Source organism: Enhydra lutris, unplaced genomic scaffold (genome assembly GCF_002288905.1).
Source record: "Enhydra lutris kenyoni isolate GAN:26980312 unplaced genomic scaffold, ASM228890v2 scaffoldscaffold33, whole genome shotgun sequence".
In the NCBI taxonomy this organism is placed as follows: Eukaryota; Metazoa; Chordata; class Mammalia; order Carnivora; family Mustelidae; genus Enhydra; species Enhydra lutris.
Window position 1 is genome coordinate 5,527,145 of NW_019154117.1, and position 17,418 is coordinate 5,544,562.

A 17,418-nucleotide genomic window follows, 5' to 3' on the forward strand; every position below is an offset into this window, starting at 1 on the left:
TACCACCTCACACCAGTCAGAATGGCTAAAATTAACAAGTCAGGAAACGACAGATGCTGGCGACGATGCGGAGAAAGGGGAATCCTCCTACACTGTTGGTGGGAATGCAAGCTGGTGCATCCACTCTGGAAAACAGTATGGAGGTTCCTCAAAAAGTTGAAAATAGAGCTATCCTACGTACGACCCAGTAATCACACTACTGGGTTATTTACCCTAAAGATACAAATGTAGTGATCCGAAGGGGCACATGCACCCGAATGTTTATAGCAGCAATGTCCATAATAGCCAAACTATGGGAAGAACCTAGATGACCATCAACAGATGAATGGATAAAGAAGATGTGTTGTGTATATATACAGTGGAATACTATGCAGCTATCGAAAGAAATGAAATTTTGCCATTTGCAGTGACGTGGATAGAACTAGAAGGTATTATGCTGAGCAAAATAAGTCCATCAGAGAGATAATTATCGTATTATCTTCCTGATATGAGGAATTTGAGAGGCAACATGGGGGGTTTGGGCGGTAGGGAAGGAAGAAATGAAACAAGATGCGATCGGGAGGGAGACAAACCATAAGAGACTCTTGATCTCAGGATACAAACTGAAGGTTGCTGGGGGAAGGGGGCTAAGGAAAGGGTGGCTGGGTTACAGACATTGGGGAGGGTATGTGCTATGGTGAGTGCTGTGAAGTGTGTAAACCTGGCGATTCAAAGACCTGTATCCCTGCGGCTAATAATACATCATATGTTAATTAAAAAATAAAAAATTTTTAAAAAATCAGGCATGATCCAGACCACAGTGCCACTTTCCACCTATCTTTCTAGCAAATGCAATGGGCTCTGCACAGAAAAAGGAAAACTCTCGATTTGCTCAAGCTTTTGAAGTGGCTAAAGGGAGAGAGGAACAGACATTTATGAATAAAGTCGATGATTAAACTCCCTATCTTTTACATTTTAGGAAAGAAACAAAACAAAACAAAACAAAACAAAAAGAAGGAATCTTAGAATTTTTTTTCTTCTGCAATCCACAGGGGCACTTAAGCATGAACACAGTTAGTTAAAAATGCCCAGCAGAGGAATACAGCAGGAACGGAATGGACACATTAAGAGAACTCCAGGCTGGACCATCCCCTGGTCACAGCAAAGGCTGATTCAGAAGCAGGACTTCAAAGAACCAACCAGAGCTAGTTCCAGAATCCTGGCAACAGTGAAGACACAGCTCCATCACGTGGTATGAAAAAGATTTCAAATTCACCTAATGATATAGTAAGACTGATGACCTCAAACTTCATTAAGACAAGAGGTGTGGATTCCTTACCCCTTCACTTCCTACACATCCTCTTGGACTCTTCCTCCTCAAGACCACTCTTGGGGATACAGAAGGTCAGATTATCTAAAAACGCCAGGGGAAAACATCCAAAACCAGGCACAATTTTACTGCACTATTGAAGAATACATAATTGGGTCATAAAGCTATAAAGACAATCAACACAAATACTGTACTGGTCAGGAAAGTGGCTACCAGCAGGGGCAGAGGAGGGAGTCATAGCCAGAGGAGGCCCTGTAGGTACAAGAGTGTTCTACTTCCTGACTCGGATGGGGTCACACAGGTGTTCATTTTATAATCTTTTAAGCACTACTTTTATGTTTCATGCATTTTTTATGTTACTGTATTTATCATGTTTTAGCAGTTTATACTATTAGGCCCTTCAATCTGAGAATTCCTTAAAGACTGCCTCCTTAAATGTCTAATGCACTTTCCTCCATAGCCTCCCAAGAAGTAAGCTCATCCCTTCTGTAACTCTGTAACACAACACCTGACCCATTCCTCACTAAGAAAGGCAAACTATGTCTCAAACAAGGGCAGTGAAGGAAAGAATACAAGCTAAAGACCTACACTTTTTTTTTTATTTTTAAAGATTTTATTTATTTATTTATTTGACAGAGACACAGCAGGAGAAGGAAACACAAGCAGGGGGAGTGGGAGAGGGAGAAGCAGGCTTCCCGCTGGGCAGGGAGCCCGATGTGGGGCTCCATCTCAGGACCCTGGGATCATGACCTGAGCCGAAGGCAGACACTTAATGAATGAGCTACCCAGGCGCCCCAAGACCTACACTTTTAATCAAGGAGCAAATCTCAATCAATACATTTTTAGCTTCAAAGTATCATAACAATTTCAGTATCTAGAAACAATAAGTGTGCTAAAATAAATTTCTAATATTATATACATGTCACATATAAATGTTAGATGTACAGATATTGGATATACATCAGAACAATTTGTAGCCTTAAAATTAATGAGGAGAATTCTTATATACTGATATAAGTCACCTCCATGATATGTTGAGTGAAATTAAAAAGAAAAATGTGCATATGTATTTTTTTTTTTTAAGGATTTTATTCATTTGAGAGTAAGAGAGCAAGCAAAAGCGGCGGGAGGGGCAGAGGGAGAAGCAGACTCCCTGGTTAGTGGGGTGCACGATGTGGGGCTTGATCCTGGGACTCCGGGATCATGACCTGAGCCAAAGGCAGACGCTTAACTAGCTAACCAACTTAGACACCCAGGCGCCCCTGTATTTGCTTGTTTGTGGAAAAAAGATCCCTGAGAAGAAACTCAAACTAGTAACACTGACTGCTTCATGGGAAAGGGAGGATGGGAAAGAGAAAGAGACACAATTCGTAAACCCTTTTTGTTCCCTCTGATTTTCACACCATGTGTGTTTTTTTAAAATACACAAAATTTGTATTAGAAAAAATACAAATAAAGGCACTGTAACACAATTTAAATAGCAAAAAAACTGCTCTCATTAAATAGCCTGTGAAAGATCCTTAGGATACCATAAAGACATTAAAAATATTTTAAAATAGGGGCACCTGGGTGCTAAGCGTCTGCCTTCGGCTCAGGTCATGATCCCAGGGTTCCGGGATGGAGCCCTGCATAGGGCTCCCTGCTCCTCCCTCTCCCACTGCTTGTGTTCCCTCTCTCGCTGTGTCTCTCTCTGTCAAATAAAAAAAATCTTTTTTAAAAATTTAAATAATTATTTAATTACATGAGGAAATGCTCATATTAAGGAAAAAATTTAAAATGTACACAATGAGGGACGCCTGGGTGGCTCAGTTGGTTAAGCAGCTGCCTTCGGCTCAGGTCATGATCCCAGCGTCCTGGGATCGAGTCCCACATCGGGCTCCTTGCTCGTCAGGGAACCTGCTTCTCCCTCTGCCTCTGCCTGCCATTCTGTCTGCCTGTGCTCGCTCTCTCTCCCTCTCTCTCTGACAAATAAATAAATAAAATCTTTAAAAAAAAAAATAAAAAATAAAATGTACACAATGAGATTTTAATTTCTTTAGAGATGTACCTAAGAAATAAGACAAATAGAAATAGAAGGGAACTTTCTCATTGATGAAAGCATCTGGAAAAAAACAAAATAAAAAACAACATAGAGCTAACATTACACTTAGCACCAAAACACTGGACACTTTCTCCCTAAAAGAAGGAACAAGGCCAGGCAGTTTGCTCTCGTTGCATACTTAGCATGGTGCTAGAAGCTCTAGACAATGTGTCAAGGAGAAGGGAATACAAGATATAAAGTTTGGAAAGAAGAAATAATACTATTCCTTTTTACAGATGATGTGATTGATTATCTACATAGAGAATCCCAAAGAATGTACAAAAAGACACCTAGAGCTAATAAGTATATTCAGCATAGGTAGAGGATAAACATGTTAAAAATGAACTGTACTTCTATATACTAGCATTGGAGACTGACATTAAAAATACTATACCACTGGGGCGCCTGGGTGGCTCAGTGGGTTAAGCCTCTGCCTTCGGCTCAGGTCATGATCTCAGGGTCCTGGGATCGAGCCCCACATCAGGCTCTCTGCTCAGCGAGGAGCCTGCTTCCTCCTCTCTCTGTCTCTGCCTGCCTCTCTGCCTACTTGTGATCTCTGTCTGTCAAATAAATAAAATCTTAAAAAAAAAAAAAACTATACCACTGACAATTGCTAGAAAAAGTAAAATATTTACGTGTAAATCTAACAAAGTGTTTACGGGACTTGTATGCTGGAAACTACACAAATCTGGTGAAAGAAAGTAAAGAAGATCCAAATAAATGGAGATATATACTATGTTTATGGCTTAGAGGACTCAGTAAAGATGACAATTCTCCCCAAATTGACATATAGGTTTAAAACAGTTCCTGTCAAAATCTTAGGAATTTTTGTGTCGATAAAGACAAGATTATTCTAAAATTTATACAGAAAGGCAAAGTAATCAGAACAGCTAAAACAATCACGAAAAGTAAGAATAAAGCTGAAGGTATCAGTCTACACAATTATAGGTACAATAATCAAGTCTGTGGTACTGGCAAGGGGACAAACATATGGATCAGGGGAACCAAAGAAAGGTCCCAGAAAGAGACCCACACAAATGCGCCCAACTGATTTTTTACAAAGGTACAAAAGCAATTTGATGGAAGAAATGGCCTTTCAAGAAATGGTGCTGGAGCAGTTATACAAAGTCAAATGTGAAACTATAACACCTTCAGAAAACAACACTGAAAATCTTCAAAATCTAAAACTAGGCAAAGAGATCTTAGACTCAACACCAAAATCACAAGCCATAAGAGACAAATTTGATAAATTATATTTCATTAAAAGTATAATCTTTTGCTCTGCAAAAGACCAAGTTAAGGGAACGACAAGACTGGGGGCGCCTGGCTGGCTCAGCTGGTAGAGCAGGTGACTCTTGATTTCAGAGTCATGAGTTCAAGCCCCATGTTGGGCCTGGAGCTTACTTTAAAAAGAGAGAGAGAGAGAGAACACAAAAAGACAAGCTTTAGTGCGGGATACAATATCAGCCATCCACATGTCTGACACGTAAGGACCGGAACACATAAAGAACTCTCAAAACTTAAGCTTAAAAACAATCCTAGTAGTCAATGATCAAAAGATGTCAGAGGAAGTGGTGCTGATGGTAAAGAGGCAGAGGGAAGGATGTTGGCCTTCATCAGCCATTAGGAATATGCAAATTAAACAAGACAGTACAAGCAGGACAGCTAAAACTAGAAACCCTGAGCACGGCGGTCGGAGGGCACGAGGAGCAGCCCAGGCGTAGCACAAAGCACAGAGGCTGCAAGCCCCAAGGAGGCACCCCCCAGCCTGGGACGGGTCCTCCGTGGAGTCCTTCCTCCTGCCTCTCAACATGAACATCCTACTCGGGACTCCTCGGGCTCCTGCAGTGACTCCTCCGGTGACAGCCACCTGCTGCAGCCTAAGGCCTGCATCCCCCAGTTGTGGCTTGTCTACGCTTCCTGCGCCCCCGGCCACCCTGCATGGAGGCCTGGGTCAGGCCCAGGCTGCCGTGGGCACCATCCCGGCATGGTCCCCGCCCCCAGCGGTGCAGGTGCCCATGCGGCAGCTGCCTTGTCTGGCCTGCAGCTCCTTGCAGCATCCCAGGTGTGTGAGGAATGCCACTCAGAGCACAGTGGGCCATGGGCTCTGTCCTCTCCTGGGGGGACAGGAGGGCACTCCTGAGTTTCCTGTTCCTCCTCTGAACCCAGGCCATACTCAACCAGTGTTCTGGTGGTAGTTCACCGCCTCCTCCCTCCTCATTCTGAAGGCCGTCAGTGGCCTTCACATTGTTAGCATCCCCAACCCCTGGCAACAACCAAGGAAATTTTAGCCCGTCCCCCCAAATCGGAGAACATCACGTTCTGCAAGAAAGTGTTATCAAGATGGGGCTTTTCCAAAATGTGACATCTGGGGGGACAGGGGTGGGACGGTAACCTTGAGCTGCTGTCTGTTAGCCAATACCCTTGGGACTCATCCAGAAACAGCCCCGCAGACTCTGCAGCTGGTCGGCAGGGCCAGAGGCCAGGAGGATGCCTCAGTGCCACCAGCTGCACAGGCTTAGCCAAGTTATTAAAATGTTGATTTTAGAAAAAGTAACACATTTTAAAGCCCGTAGGGAAAAAAAAGTGACACTACCAAATGTTGGCAAGGGTGTAGAGAACCTGAATCACTTACACATTGCTGGTGGGAATATAAAATAGTAAGGCCACACTGGAAAACACTTCGGCAGTTTCCTTAGTATTCAAACTCCATATAGCCCAGCGCCTATACTCTTGGGCATTTATCCCAAGGAAAGACTTATGTTCACATAAAAACCTGTACACAAATGTTTACAGCAGCTTTATTCATAATGGCAAAAAAAAAAAAAAAAAAAAAAAAAAAAAAAACAAGATTTTTTTTAAAAGGAAAAAAAAAAAAAAAAAAAAAAAGGAAACAATCCAGATGTCTTTCAACAGGTGAATGGTTAAAAAAAACTGTAATACTTTCATACCATAGGATACTATTCAGCAATAAAAAGGAAAAAACCTGAGAAAAACTGAGATCTTCAGAAGATCATGCTGAATGAAAAACATCCACTGCAAAAAGTTACTTACTATATGATTCCACTTACATTCTTCAAGTGACAAAATTATAGGAATGGAGAACAGATTAGTGATTGCCAAGGGTTAAGGAGCTGATGGTGTGAGGAAGACAATGGTGTGGCTGAGAAAGGGCAAACTGAGGAAGACTCATGGTAACGGAGGCTCATACCTTCACTCTCATCCGTGTCCATTTCCTGGCTGTGACATTCTACTACAGTTTTTCCAGAAGTTCCATGGGGAGGAGGGGATTGTGTGAAGTGTGTAGACAGGCTTTCTCAGTATTATTTATTACAATTTCATGTGAATCCACAACTATCTCAAAATTAAAAGCTTACTTAAAAAAAAAAAAAAGACGGTGCACGGTTCCATCTGGAATAGTATTTTATAGCTTCCAAGCAACAGCAGATCTGAAGGCAGACAATTAGGATTCCTGGCATCTGTCTTTCAAAGAGGAGTATCTCATTTGGGGTACCCAATAATCAACATATGATAGCAAACTAACAGTCAACAGAGGCACAAAAGGGCTGGTTCCCAATCCACGAGACAATATTCAATCAACTATCCTTGATAGAGTCATCAGGCTTCCCCAAATCTAGTTACTGATCAGTAACTCTGAGTCTCAGGCCAGATTACAGGTGCATCCATGCAGTATAGTAAGAAATGCATTTGGCCCTTGTCCCCGATTTCTGGCACAGAGCTCCTAAAATCCTTGGAAGTTCCAAAATAATAGGAGGGTTCTGCTAAAATTTATTCCTAAGAAGCCCCTTTCAATTACACTGGAATTTATGCTGATGAGGTGACGTCGGATGGGGTCCCTACACAACGTCAGGATGGGGCTAGTCACAAGAAACACCAAGTCATTAGCGGGCTGCTGACCGGGGAAGGGAAGGAGGCTGCCTGGAGATTAAACCCTATTAAAACTCTTGCACAAGGAGAGAACTTCCAGGCGGGTGAATGAACACACGCGTGGGAAGGGTGGTGCACGCCCTGGTTCCAGAGGGCAGAAGCTTCTGCGTCCGGACGCTGCAGGACCTGGCCCTATATACCTCTGAGTGTGTTCAACTGTGCCCTCTGTAATATCCTTTACAATAAACTGGTGAATACAGGGTTTCCCTGAGCTTTGTGAGTCATTCTAGCAAATTAGCAGACCAGAGGAGGAGATGGTGGGAACTCCCGATTTATATAACCAGTGGGTCAGAAGTACAAGAGGCCTGAACTTGCAACTGGGATTTGTCCGAAGCGGGCAGCAGTCTTGTGGGACTGAGCCCTTACCCAGTGGGATCTGCAGTCTCTCCATGTAGACAGCGTCAGAATGGAGTTCAGTCTGTAGTACACCCGGCCGGATCTCGCTGAGAAATGGAGAACTGCTCTGTAGGGGGAAAAAAATCCCACACATCTGGGGTCACAGGTGTTGAGAGTAGAGGAGAAAGTTTTCCCTTACAATTCTCCCTCTAGAAGATGCAATTTATGAACAGCTAGATTTAGCCCCAAAACAGCACATCAGTTCACCAAAAGATATTTTCCTTTCAAAGGACTTCTACGTAGCATTTCCGCCACACATTTTAAGGAATTCTTTCGATTAAAACTCCATTTACCCCACCCTTTTCAGAATCTCATCCGCTAAAACCATGTGCGGCACTCCCGTGGGCCCACATAACCCCTCTCTCCAATTTCACAGGGGAAGACAGTGAGGCTTGGTCACCAGATTGGCTCAGGGATGGGCAAGAGCGTTCCAACCGCCGAACCAGTGCTCCTGCCCAAGTCCATCTTTCCCTAGTCCCACTTTAAACAATTACCCTCATGGAATTCTTTCCATGTGGACCTCACCTTACTCATGAACTGTGAACTCAAACTAACCCTGCAAGACACAATCCGCAGGAAATCCAGAGACAGGGGCGCTGCAGACAGCTGCTTTCCGGTATGACGAGGAACAGCCAAGTCTATTGCGCAGTTAAATGGAAGAACAAGCCCTCCGAGTGGGAGCTGGCTGCAGCCTCCTTCCGGCTCCCCCAGCTACCTCACCTGACTATGCCTTGGCTTTCTACCTGCAGGAACGCACAAGCAAAACAAAATATTTACTTCCTCCTCATGAACAGCAAGAGTAGAATGAAACATAATTGTTTGTGCTTCTCAGAATGAAGCAGAAACCACACATGTGGTTGTGTAATTAGTAAAAACCATTCTAGGATCATCTTTCTTACGGGTTCAAAATCTTCTCATTGCATACAATTGCTCTGCACTGGAAGGAGGCAGTTTTACTTAAGAGACCGGCTTGTTTGCCTGAAGTCACAGAGCGTGACTTGTGTCTCATCCCCTTCTGAATCCCTGTGCAGCTTTCTTGGTCCATATACTATTCCCAACCACTACAGATAGGGGGAAAGAAAAGAAAACGCATAATAATTAAGTCTCATATGCCGGGGGTTTCAATATCCATGCTGTCGACGTTCTGGGCAGTAGTCTTTGTGCAAGGGAGTTGTCTGGTGCACTACAGGATGTTTAATGGTAACCCTGGGCTCTACCCACAAGATGCCAGGAGCAGCCTTCCAGTTGTAACAACCAAAAATATCTCCAAAAACCGCCAAATGTCCCTGTGGGGAGCAGAACTGCCCTGGTTGAAAACCACTACGTTATACATAATACACACAAACATTTGGAAGACAAAATCACCCAAAAGGAAAACTTTAGACTGAAAAGAGAAGACAAAAAGAAAGCATAATTCTCTTTAAATATGTGAGGTTTCCATATAAAAGCAGGAACCGGGGCGCCTGTGTGGCTCAATCAGTTAAGCATCTGCCTTCAGCTCAGGTCATGATTCCAGAGTCCTAGGATCGAGTCCTGCATCAGGCTCCTTGTTCAGTGGGGAGCCTGCTTCTCTCTCTGCCTACTCTGCCTGCTGCTTCCCCTGCTTGTGCTCTCTCTCTCTGAGAAATAAATAAAATCTAAAAAAAAAAAAAAGTTAAAATAATAATAAAACCAGTTAATAACATTATTTTAAAAAGATTTATTTATTTATTATATGAGAGAGAGAGACAGTGCACAAGGAGGGCAGGGGAGGGAGAAAACTCCCTGCTGAGCGCAGAGCCTGCTGAGGACTCAATCTCAGAACCCTGAGATCATGACCTGAGCCGAAAGCAAGAGTCGAACATTTAACCAAATAGTTCACCCAGGCACTCCAAAATCAGCTAACATTTGTATTTCCCGCAAGCCCACCACTGTTCTGTGTACTTTAAGTATTATATCATTCAATCTTTACAATAACCCAGTGAAGTTGGTAATGTTGTCCTAACTTTATAGACAAAAACAAACAAACAAAAAAAAAAAACCCCAAAAAACAAAAAACTGAGGCTCAGAAATGTTAAAGAATATGCCCAAGGTCCAAGAGCTAATAGCAAAAGCAGAACCAAGACTCAAACCAAGGTCTAACTCTGAGACCAAGCTTGGAACCACCAAGCTACTACAACCACAACAAATTAAGGATTTTACCTCAACGTAATAAATAAAGAACTCTTTGACTCACAAGCTGTTCCTTTCAGCAACAGTCCACCATGGTATCTGTCCAGACCACAAGCAGACCCAGAAAGTCTTCCTTCCTAATCCCCGGGAAGCCTCTGCCCTAAGTCCCTGGAGTCCCTCTGCAACATTCAGCTCTTCCTACTTGACGCTACTCAAGCTACTCTCTCAAGCACTTCCTACTCAGCTCCTCCAGAAGTGGGGCAACCCGCTTCTCATGCTTACAGTCCCACAAAGGCTTGCACAAACTGGGGTTCAGTAACCTTTTCTGAACCACTGCCCCTGAGGCAAAAGGCCTCCACAACCCCCACCCTCCAGATCCCACACCAGGAGGAATGATTAAGCAAGCACCTTGGAGAGATGCAATTTTTATACTTAAGCTGAAGATTCTATTGGATATGCTCCGAGTTTTTTCCAATTCTCAGAATCTGAGTCAGAAAGGGAGAGATGACTGGCGGCACACCCCCCTGGCTACACCTTCAAACAAACTACCAAGGACTCGCTTGACTATGACCACATACCATGTAGCAGGGGCCACATGGATTTATACACATAAACATGTATGTGTGTTTATGTATATGTGTACTTACGCATACATGCATGTATAACTATGAGTGCATATATATGCATACAAATATCTGTTTGCTCTTGAAGAAATTTTTTTTTTAAGATTTCATTTGTCAGAGAGAGAGAGAGAGCACACAAGCAGGAGGAGGAGCGGCTCCCTCCCTAAGCAGGGAGCCTACTGCGGGACTCGATCCCAGGACCCTGGGATCATGACCCAAGCCAAAGGGAGACGCTTAACCCTCTGAGCCACCCAGGCCGCCCTCTTGAAGAAATTAAGTGAACACCTACAAGATTTCTAAGGACTTGAAACCAGCACAAGAAGATCTAAATCAGGAGCCTCTGTTTTTTCCCCCTTGATGTATTAATTTTTTTCCCCTTGATGTAATGCTTCACCTAGTGCTCCCCATAAAATACCAACACAATCTGCCAACGAGCACGACGTCCCCCAAGCAGTGGAGCCTGGCATCCTTTCAGGAAGTGCCAAGCAGCCAAGCCCTCTTGGAAGAAATGAGAGTTTGCGTGTGTGGCAGTGAAGAGATGTTCACCAACAGTGGACGGCAGGGGCGGCGGGGGGGGGGTGCTGAAGCATCCTTCAGAACACTAAATATTAGTCTGCAGACCACCTTCAAAAGACAAACGCTAAATTGTATCTTACAAGCACTAAATTTCCCACAGAAATCCCAGGTTTCCAGGCCAAAGTACTTATATTGCTTTTAAAAAAAAACAAACAACCAAAAAAACCTATGCCCAGGGGCACCTGAGTGGCTCAGCGGGTTAAAGCCTCCGCCTTCTGCTCAGGTCATGATCCCAGGGTCCTGGGATCGAGACCCGAGTCGGGCTCTCTGCTCAGCAGGGAGCCTGCTTCCCCCTCTCTCTCTGCCTGCCTCTCTGCCTGCTTGTGATCTCTGTCTGTCACATAAAAAATAAATAAATAGATCTTTAAAAAAACAAAACCAGGGACGCCTGGGTGGCTCAGTTGGTTAAGCAGCTGCCTTCGGCTCAGGTCATGATCCCAGCGTCCTGGGATCGAGTCCCACATCGGGCTCCTTGCTCAGCAGGGAGCCTGCTTCTCCCTCTGCCTCTGCCTGCCATTCTGTCTGCCTGTGCTTGCTCTCTCTCCGTCTCTCTCTCTCTCTGACAAATAAATAAATAAAATCTTTAAAAAAAAAAAAAAAAAAAAAACAAAACCAAAAACCAAAAACCGATGCCCACCGTTCACAGAGGTAGAAGCCTGTCTTAACCATATCTAGCTAATGGCAAATTCTCTACAGTAAACTGGAGGTGAAGCGGCGAGGTGGATGAGAATGCCATAGAGCTGAGCAATCAAGCAACTGCTTTGCCCAAGCCAGTTCAGAATAAGGACTATGTGGAGGGCACCCGGCAGACACCGTGCCAGGTGTCCCTCCTTACCTTCCTCAGTGTTTCTGAGAGGTAGGGAGAAGAATCCTGCACCAACACAAGCCCTCCCCACGGTCACCAAGTATGGAGGGTCTTTCTTTCCTAACGGGCTATCTCCATCAATGACATAGCATTTTCCCTTCATGGGCAACCAATCACCATTCAAGAGAGGCTGAGATGTAACCCTCCAGAACATGCATTCAGACAGATGACGAAATGGGCCGGCCACCTAGCACAGAACTCGGGGCCAAAGTAAACACTTCAACAGGACCGACAAAGCTTCCAAGACCAACCACAAACCCTCTCCTTCCATTTGCAGGTAGGTTTTTCCTTATTTGCTTCGAGTGAATCTCCCAATTTGGGATAACCAGACAGAAGCTTCCGAATGCATGCGTCTTCTTTCAGGGGGCCAGTTTAAAACCGGCACCACTTAACTCCATGTGAGTTTAAACAGGGCCTATTTTTCCATCGATCCGCCTTTGGGGGAAAGCTTGAAAAGCTGTAGTTCAACGCGTGTCACCAAATGTGACTAAAGTCAAGGCAATTAGACCTATGATTTAAAGAAAAAAACAAACCCATCACAAAGCTTCTGTCCTGCGCACATCCCAATTACGGCTAAAAACAAACAAAGAATTTTTATTCTTTTTTTCTTTAAAAAAAAGGTGTGCAGGCAGCTGAGAAATCACGGGGACAGAGACAGCCGATGTCCGAGGGGGCAACGGCTTCTGAGATGTGTTTTGGGACAGGGCACGGAACCAACCAGTGGTACTTTTCTCTCCAATTCTCTCTCCATCTTCTATCTGCCCAATCGCCACATTCCGGTCCAGCAAAGTGCCTTTATCCTTTGAGAGGCTCGCGGCGTGAGCATGAGGGACTGAAGGCAGGCGAGGGGGAGATGCCCGGGATTTGTTGCAACACGTAGCGCTGGAAAACGTGTAGCTGTTTACTAGCGGCGCCCGGGCGACGCCAGCGCAGCGCGCAGTAGAGCACACTCCTCGGGCCCGACCCCGCCTCCCCCCCTCAGCCCCGGGCGCGCTCGGGCGTGGGGGCGACGCAGCGCTCGGCCTCCCCGACGCGCCCGCGGGACGCGCAGGCTCCCCGCGCACCGCCCCCAGGGCATCGGCGCCGCACTCCCGCGGCCCCCGCGGCCCCCGCGCCCACCCCGCGCACTGCCCGCCCCGAGTTACCTCGGAGGCCTGGGTTGTCGTCTCTGGCCCGAATCTTTCGGATTTTGACGGGGCGCCCACTCAGGGTGGACAGGACCAGTCGCTGGCGCAAGAAGTTGCAGCCCGCGTAGCTGAGGCAGTGCGCCTGGGTCGCCATGTGCGCGCCCTCCGCAAAGGCGCGGGCGGCCGGGGCGCGGCGACTTCGGACGGGCGCGGGGGTCGCGACCCCGGCGGCGGCGGCGACAGCGGCGGTGGTGACCCGGGCTCTCTACCGTAGCCCCGCAGTCCCCGGCGCGTCCACGTGGTTTGGAACAGGAAGACGGAGAGACGAGACACCGGGTCAGAGGGGAGAGGGGCGGAGTCGGTAGCGGTCTCCGCGCCTCCCTACCCGACCGGGGACGGCTCCCGCGCTAGGTCTCGCCGCTATTGGTCCGCGCAGGATCAGGGCGGTGCCCGTGAGATGTAGTCATTGGCTCGCGCTGGAGCTGGGCGGTGCCCGGGCCGCGCTGCCATTGGCCCGCGCTGGAGTGGGGCGGTGCTTGGGCCCCGGCAACAGCGCGCGGCTGGAGGGAGCGCGTGCTGGGGCAGCTCATTAGCCAAGCGCGGGAGCTCCCCTTCCCTCATAGTCTCTGTGCGTTCTCTCCACGCGTGGGGCCCGAGGGGGCGACGGGCTGGGGTTGGTGCCCACTACAGGCGCGGTACTTAGCCTCAGTACTTACGGCAAACCCTGGATGTACCTAGTATTATCTCCCCCGCCTTTTTTCTGCTGGAGAAGATGGGATTAGCGCGTTATCCTGTTGCGGACTCTGTGCTGAGCGCGCAGCCGGCGCGGTCCCCTCGCTCCCAGCTGCAGCCCCGTGATGTGCACCCATTCCCGCCTTACACGGGAGGAAAGACGCGAGGAACATTGCACAGGTGGCGTGGCCCTATGCATGGGGACCGGAGTCTTGCGATACCAGGCCATTGCTTACTTTATTATGAGACACCAAGATGTGCCCCTTTCACATCGGTCTCTTTATGTGCACAACGCTTCCGCCAAATCAGTTTCTCCCATCCCGCCTCAAAACGGATAGTTAATAACAAAACACACACACACACACACACACACACACACACAGATTCTGCTTTTGCCTCTTTGCTGTCTTTTAATCCTGCATACCAGAATCTTACCAAAGATTGGACTATATCACTCCTCTGCTCAAAACCTTCAGAGAGGGGCGCCTGGGTGGCTCAGGCAATAAGCATCTGCCTTCTTCTCAGGTCATGATCCCAGAGTCGTGGGATCGAGACCCACATCAGGCTCCCTGCTCAGCGGGAAGCCTGCTTCTCCCTCTCCCACTTCCCCTGCTTGTGTTCCTTCTCTCTGTCTCTCTCTCTGTCAAACAAATAAATAAAATCTTAAAAACAAAACCAAAAACCTTCAGAGATGCACTGACATCTATCAAATGACTGCAAACTTAAGAATCCAATATCGTAACAACCTGGGTTTGCAACCGTTCTTGGATAATGTCACCAGATCGTGAGTTCCAGAACATTTGCAGGGTAAGGGGCAGTGATCTGCAAGGGTTGGAGCTTGAGTAAGATTAGTCAAGGTGTGTGGGGCACCTGGGTGGCTCAACTAGTTGAGCGTCTGCCTTCAGCTCAGGTCATGATCCCAGGGTACTGGGATCCAGTCCCACATGGTGCTCCTTGCTCTACAGGGAGCCTGCTTCTCCCTCTACCTGCAGCTCCCCCTGCTTGTGCTCTCTCTCTCTCTCTCTTTCTCCCTGACAAATAAGCAAATAAAAATTAAAAAAAAAAAAAAAAAAAAGACTAGCCAAGGTAGCAAGCCTTGTGTAGATAAGACTCAGTTATAGGGAAACACTGGGGAGGTCTGCATTCCCATAGAGTGACATGTTATTAGCCCTGAAGTCTATTGAGAGTGGTGGGTAATCCACTGATATTATTGCCTTTTCCATTTTTTAAGACTGCCTTTCAGGAAATTGGCAGTGTCTCCTGATGTGAGTATTGAAAGCTCCTGGACCTCGGTGCCTCCATTCAATCCTGCAGTAGCATGTTCCAAAGCAAGAATGAGAACCATCGGGACACCTGGGTGGCTGGTTGGTTAAGCCCCTGCCTTCGGCTCAGGTCATGATCCCAGTGTCCTGGGATCAAGTCCCGAATCCGCCTCCTTGCTCGGAGGGGAGCCTGCTTCTCTCGCTGCCTCTGCCTGCTTGTGTGTACTCTCTCTCTGGCAAATAAATAAAATCTTAAAGAAAAGAAAAGAAAAAGAATGGGAACCATCATGCCAGGAGTGGATTTCTTTGCGTATGATCTCATTTTAATTACTCAGCAACCTATACTCTGTAGCAAACCTCGTGGGTGCCCCATTCATATCCCTTGAGCTCTTATCATTTTCAATGCAAGCCTGTTAATTTTCCTCCAGTATCACCTGTATCTCTTTGTCTGGGGGTTTTTCCCTCTTGCATAGATCTCAGCAGATTAGAGGTGCTGAGGAATTAATGTTCCCCAGAGTCTTCAACCAATGACTGATGGGAGTTGATGTATCAATATCCCAGCTCCTCAACCCTTGGATGAGACAGCTCTGTGACATGGATTCTGCAATACTTCCCCAGGTTTCCCTAGAGGTTTTTAACTCCAGCTGCCCACAGAGATAACATACTTGATTAACTTTTACCAGCTTCCTTCCTTCCCTCTACACATCTCAGCTCCCTTCTGATATTTCCTGCGATTAACTCCCAAATAAACTACTTTCATTCAAATTATTGCCTCAGAGTCTTTTTCTGGGCAACCCCCAGATAAGTCCTGATTTTTAAAATTTGAGGGGTGCCTGGGTGGCTCAGCGGGTTAAGCCTCTGCCTTCAGCTCAGGTCATGATCTTGGGGTCCTGGGATCAAGCCCCGCATTGAGCTCTCTGCTTGGCAGGGAGCCTGCTTCCTCCTCTCTCTCTGCCTGCCTCTCTGCCTACTTATGATCTCTGTCTATCAAATAAATAAATAATATCTTTTTTAAAAAATTGAGAACTGAGGTTCAGAGAAAATAAATTACCTGCTTAAAGTGGCATAGCTAATGACAACCAAAATAGAAATTCCATCTGCCTGTCTGTCTCTCTCACTTGTCTCCCTCTCCCTTTCTCTTAAGTCCTATATCTTTGGAACCCTGAATCTCCAATTAAAAGCCTGGCTGTTATGAAGCTGCCAGGCCAGAGAGACCACACAGAGAGTGGACTATTCTAGCTGACAGCTAGCATCAATCATAGACATGGGGGTGATGGAGCCGTCAGGTGATTGCAGTCCCCAGCCAGCCTCTGATGCCACTCTGGCTAACACCATTTGGAGTACAGATAAACTGTCCTCAGAGCCCCCCAAACTGCATGTTCCTGAGCTAAATAAATGTTTATTACTGTTTTAAGCTATAAGTTTGGGGGTAGTTTGTTACATAGTAACAAATAACTGAAACTACATATCCCTGAATTCCCTTCCTTGCATAACTCTAGGTTAGCAAACCAGGAGAAGAAACATCTTGCATGAGATTTGAAAGATGTAAAGTCAAAGCCACATTGTTTGTGTTTGAAAGGTTCCAGGCTTTCTTGCAGTGGGAATACTTATCTGATGCTGATCCTGCCTAGTGGGCGGGAGCAACAGTTGGGCCCATAGCTGTTCCAGTTCTCATCTGATCCTGCTTTAGCAACTCCCAACCACTGAGCCAAAGTACATTTACCTCCATGATGAAGGACACCATCTTCTGCTGGTCACTCACATCTTTGAGGCTGGAGACTTGCAGGCAGTGAGAGCTGATGCGAGTTCCAGCACATCCTACTGACTTTGGGTTTTATCAACAGGCACAAAGACAACAGCCTCACAGACTGTGAAACCGGCCCCCAGGGGCACCTGGATGGTTCACTTGGGGGTCCAACTCTTGATTTCGGCTCCGGTGATGATGTCAGGGTGGTGAGATCAGGCCCTACATCCAGCTCCACAATTAGCGGGGAGTCTGCTGGAGAATCTCTCCCTCTCCCTCCACCCAGGAGTTCAATAATGTGACTAGAATCAATTACTTAATCAATTAATTGAAAGATACATGGATAGCCTAAATCAATAAATTCAAAACTGTCTAAACCAGTGGTTCTCAAACCTTAGCATGCATCAGAACTCCCTGGGGGGCTTGTTAAAACATAGATTGCTAAGGTGAAAAACAGAGAGCTTTTTCTCTAGGCATAAGAACAAAACAAGGTGGAGTCTTTACCAAAAAACTCTTAGAAGTATTTAATTCTCAAGGGTCTCTCTCTAAGTACACTAATAACGAAGCTGTAGAAAAAGAAATCTTAAAAATAGTCCCAATTACAA

At 46.3% G+C, this 17,418-nt stretch overlaps 1 protein-coding gene across 1 annotated transcript in view; it reads right to left on the bottom strand.

The window, feature by feature from the left end:
- LOC111153595 (RNA terminal phosphate cyclase like 1) overlaps window positions 1-13,290 on the bottom strand; it is a 65,551-nt gene extending 52,261 nt beyond the window's left edge. Inside the window, exon 1 of the mRNA XM_022512727.1 lies at window positions 13,094-13,290. Coding sequence (XP_022368435.1) covers window positions 13,094-13,229 — 136 coding nt within the window. The 5' untranslated portion in view covers window positions 13,230-13,290. The remainder of the gene's footprint in view (window positions 1-13,093) is intronic.
- Window positions 13,291-17,418: the final 4,128 nt, after the last annotated feature.